At 35.1% G+C, this 3,548-nt stretch overlaps 1 protein-coding gene across 1 annotated transcript; it reads right to left on the minus strand.

Annotated features, from left to right (window-relative positions):
* Positions 1–1,066: 1,066 nt before the first annotated feature.
* Positions 1,067–2,664, minus strand: LOC145039402 (uncharacterized). Its single transcript, XM_078987467.1, has 4 exons — positions 2,489–2,664; positions 1,867–2,238; positions 1,524–1,756; positions 1,067–1,455 (listed from the first exon to the last, which is right to left on the minus strand). Exons 1-4 carry the CDS (start codon positions 2,662–2,664, stop codon positions 1,067–1,069), a joined length of 1,170 nt encoding a protein of 389 aa, XP_078843593.1.
* Between the last annotated feature and the right edge of the window lie 884 nt (positions 2,665–3,548).

Raw genomic sequence — 3,548 nt, forward strand, 5'->3', positions numbered from 1 at the left:
CTTCATCATCTTTAAGCTCCATAGAATCCTTCTCTTCTTTCACTACTGGACTTGTTACTTTTGAAGTAACCTCATCTTCATCACTCGACATCTCATCATCTTCCTTGCTTAACCAAGAAGTTGGATTCGTGTAGGCAATGACTTCAACTAAAAATGGAACAGATGCTCTCGGTTTTGTTCTTTTAACTTGTTGAATTGTTTTGAATTCTTCTTCCATGAGCTTCTCTAATTCTTCAAGTTCATTGTCTTCATCAATGTTGAAAACCTCTTCTTGAGCATGATCCCCTTGGAAACCATCTTCTACTCCAAAAATTTCCTTCTCATCCCCAACTCTCAAGGTGAGCTTGGACTCACGTATATCAACCATAGCTCTAGCAGTGTTAAGTAATGGGCGACCAAGAATAATCGGTACATTGGGGTCTTCTTTCATATCCAAAACCACAAAGTCTATTGGAAAAACGAATTTCCCAATTTTCACGAGAATATCTTCAACAATGCCTCGGGGTTGTGTCACTGAACGGTTTGCCATGTGAATAGTCATCTTTATACCCTTCATTTTCTAAATATTTAACTTTTGATAAAATAAATAAGGCATCAAATTTATGCTAGCCCCAGAATCGGCTAAAGCATAAAACTTCATATTGTTCCCAAACTCACATGGGAGAGTGAGGCTCCGTTTGATAGTTGTTGACTGAGAAAGTGCTGACTGGGAAAGGTCTGTCTGGGTAAGAAATCCTGACTGAGTAAGAAATGTTATTGTTTGATTGTACATCTGACTTAATGTGCTGAGTGATGAAAAATGAATATTTTACCCTTCTGTTATATATATACTGATGGATTAAGTTGTTGAATAATTATAAAAACATACATATTGTCATACAAAATGTAAATTACACACAAATAAAAAATGTCATACAAAATGTAAATTAAACATAAATCATTTAATATCCAAATAAAAACATAATGAAATTTAAAATAACATAATAATTTAACGTAAAGTAGGTGAAATTAGTTGATTTGCAATCCGATCACGCAAAACACGCATATATTCAACGGCTTCTGGACCTCATTCTATGCCTTGTATGTTTTCTCTATCAATTCCCCCACCTTGGACGTCAGGAGTAACCATAGTTTCCTCCTCAAAATTTCTAAACAAGTCATCTTCTATATTGTATTTCCTTATAAAATTATGGACCGCGACGCAAGCAATGACTATGTCTCTTTGCACTGTAAACGGATAAGGAGCCATTTGTTTTAAGATTGGGAATCTCGCCTTCAAAACACCATACGCACGCTCAATAACATTTCTAAGTTGTGCATGAGCATAGTTGAACCTTTCTTCTCTCGTTAAAGGTCTGCCTCTTCGAAAATCGGCTAACCAATACCTAGTATTGCGGTATGGAGCCATAAACCCACGAGTGTTTGTATATGCAGCATCACAAAGGTAATACTTCTCTGCAAATGAATATGACACATATTATATAAAGAAGATAGATAATAAAAGTTATATAAATATTACCAACCCGGTGGAGGAAATGGAAATCCAGAAGTCGAATTGAATGCAACTTCTTTCAAAACTCTTGAATCATGTGCTATACCCTCCCATCCAGCCCAAACAAAGGTAAATATCATATCAAAATCGCAAATTCCTATAACATTTTGAAAACATTCTCCTTTTCCTCGTCTCCTATAACGAGTTTGTTGATCAACGGGTACAACCGCATGTACAAGAGTTCCATCTAATGCACCTATTGCTCTGGAAAAAATATTTTTTAACCGTCTATGTCGTTCTGAGTTATGTCTTGTTGGATTAGGAGTTGTTGGTACTATAATTTCTTTTGCAAAACACATCATTGCAGTTAGGACCTCATGAAAACATTGATGAATCGTTTATGTGGAGTGATGAAATCTTCCCTTAACCGCACGAAACCTTCATTATGTCCTATAACATGTAAGAATATAGCCATTTTCTCTTCAATGCTTATTGTCCTGCTAGCTTGCAACCAATTTTTTTGGGTAAAATGGTTGCATAATAAAGAAAATGCCTCTTGTGTAAGACGTATCATATCGTAACATTGTGTAGGGTCTCCGTACATCAAATCTTGCGTATACGCATACCCGCTTGAATCGTTATCTCTAATTCTATGAATTCTTATTAGTCTGCGTCGGTTTGACCTCAACCAATAAAACACAAGTAAAAGAAAAGCTACAACTTCCCCATCAGAAACCATACTTGACCTGTTACAAACAATTAGGTAACATGTTAAAGTAAAAAATATGATCCAAAAGTGATATTCAATATCCAATAACATCCAAAAGTCATAAAACAAAAAACTAGTAAATACCAAAAGTCATATTTAACATCTAATAACAGCCAAAAGTCATGCAAAAAACATCATCCAAAGTATCAAACATAGGATCCAAAAGTGATGCAACAAAAAACTAATAACCAAACTTTTCTACCCGCACCCATCAAAGGTAACCATACTTCCTACCCGCACCCATCACCCACGACTCACAACTAGTATGTGAAAGTCGTAACCAAACTTTTCTAACATCAGCACTTTCACCAAATAGTAAAAGAGCGATCTTGTGTCTTTCATCTTCTTCTCCCCATTCTATTTTGTTTAATTTCTCCATACACGCATCAACATCCTTATCCATTTCACTTTTTTCAATTCTTTCATTTTCTTCCACTAACGACCTTGCAAGCTTGACAATCTCCTCTTCAACTTCTAACGCCCTTGCATCTCACTTTTTTCCACCAACTCTTTTGTTTCCACCAACTTCTGTATTTTTTGAACGCCCTGAAGATTCTTCACTTGCACCGACGTGTTGTGTTGAGGTTTCCATTGGAACATCATCATCAAAATCATGGACACTAAACTCTTCTACAGGATGAGGGAGTGTAGAAGATGGCCCCCAACTTTGAAAGCCGGTTGAGGTCGACCTTTCAAATAGTTGGGTGCAAAGATCAGGAAACAGCAGGGGTTTAGTTTTCACGAACTTGTTCAACTGTTTACAATTTTTATGAATATTAGTATTTTTATAAAAATAATTATAATAGTATTTGTTATAAAAAGATTACCTTCCCCTCTTCCTTCCATTGTTCATCCGTCAGGTTAAATTTATTTTTTATAGGGTCATATATATTGCCGGTTTTGTTTTTCAGTTTCACCCAAGCAACATACTTTGATTTGTAGTAGTCAAAGTGGTTTCTCATTTGCTTTTGATCAACCTCTTTACCGTGTTCGTTCATCAATTTTTCGTGTACTATCTTCCATGAACTAGCCTTAAGCCCAGAACCCTCACAACCATTAGTGGTTAGTTCATGGATACATGCATCAAGAAAAGTTTTGTCCTCACTTTCGTTCCAAACCAACATCCTAAAACATTAATATTTAAAGTAATTTATCATAAGTTTTATTAAGATAAACAAAAAAAATCAGCTTTTATAGCTTATAAACAACCAAGTTTGTATACAAACCAATATTGCCATCATAACTTTTATATTTCATAGCTTATAAACAAAAAAAATTGTGATTTTT

The sequence above is a fragment of the Lactuca saligna genome, chromosome 4 (genome assembly GCF_052625555.1).
Source record: "Lactuca saligna cultivar CGN05327 chromosome 4, ASM5262555v1, whole genome shotgun sequence".
Taxonomy (NCBI): Eukaryota; Viridiplantae; Streptophyta; class Magnoliopsida; order Asterales; family Asteraceae; genus Lactuca; species Lactuca saligna.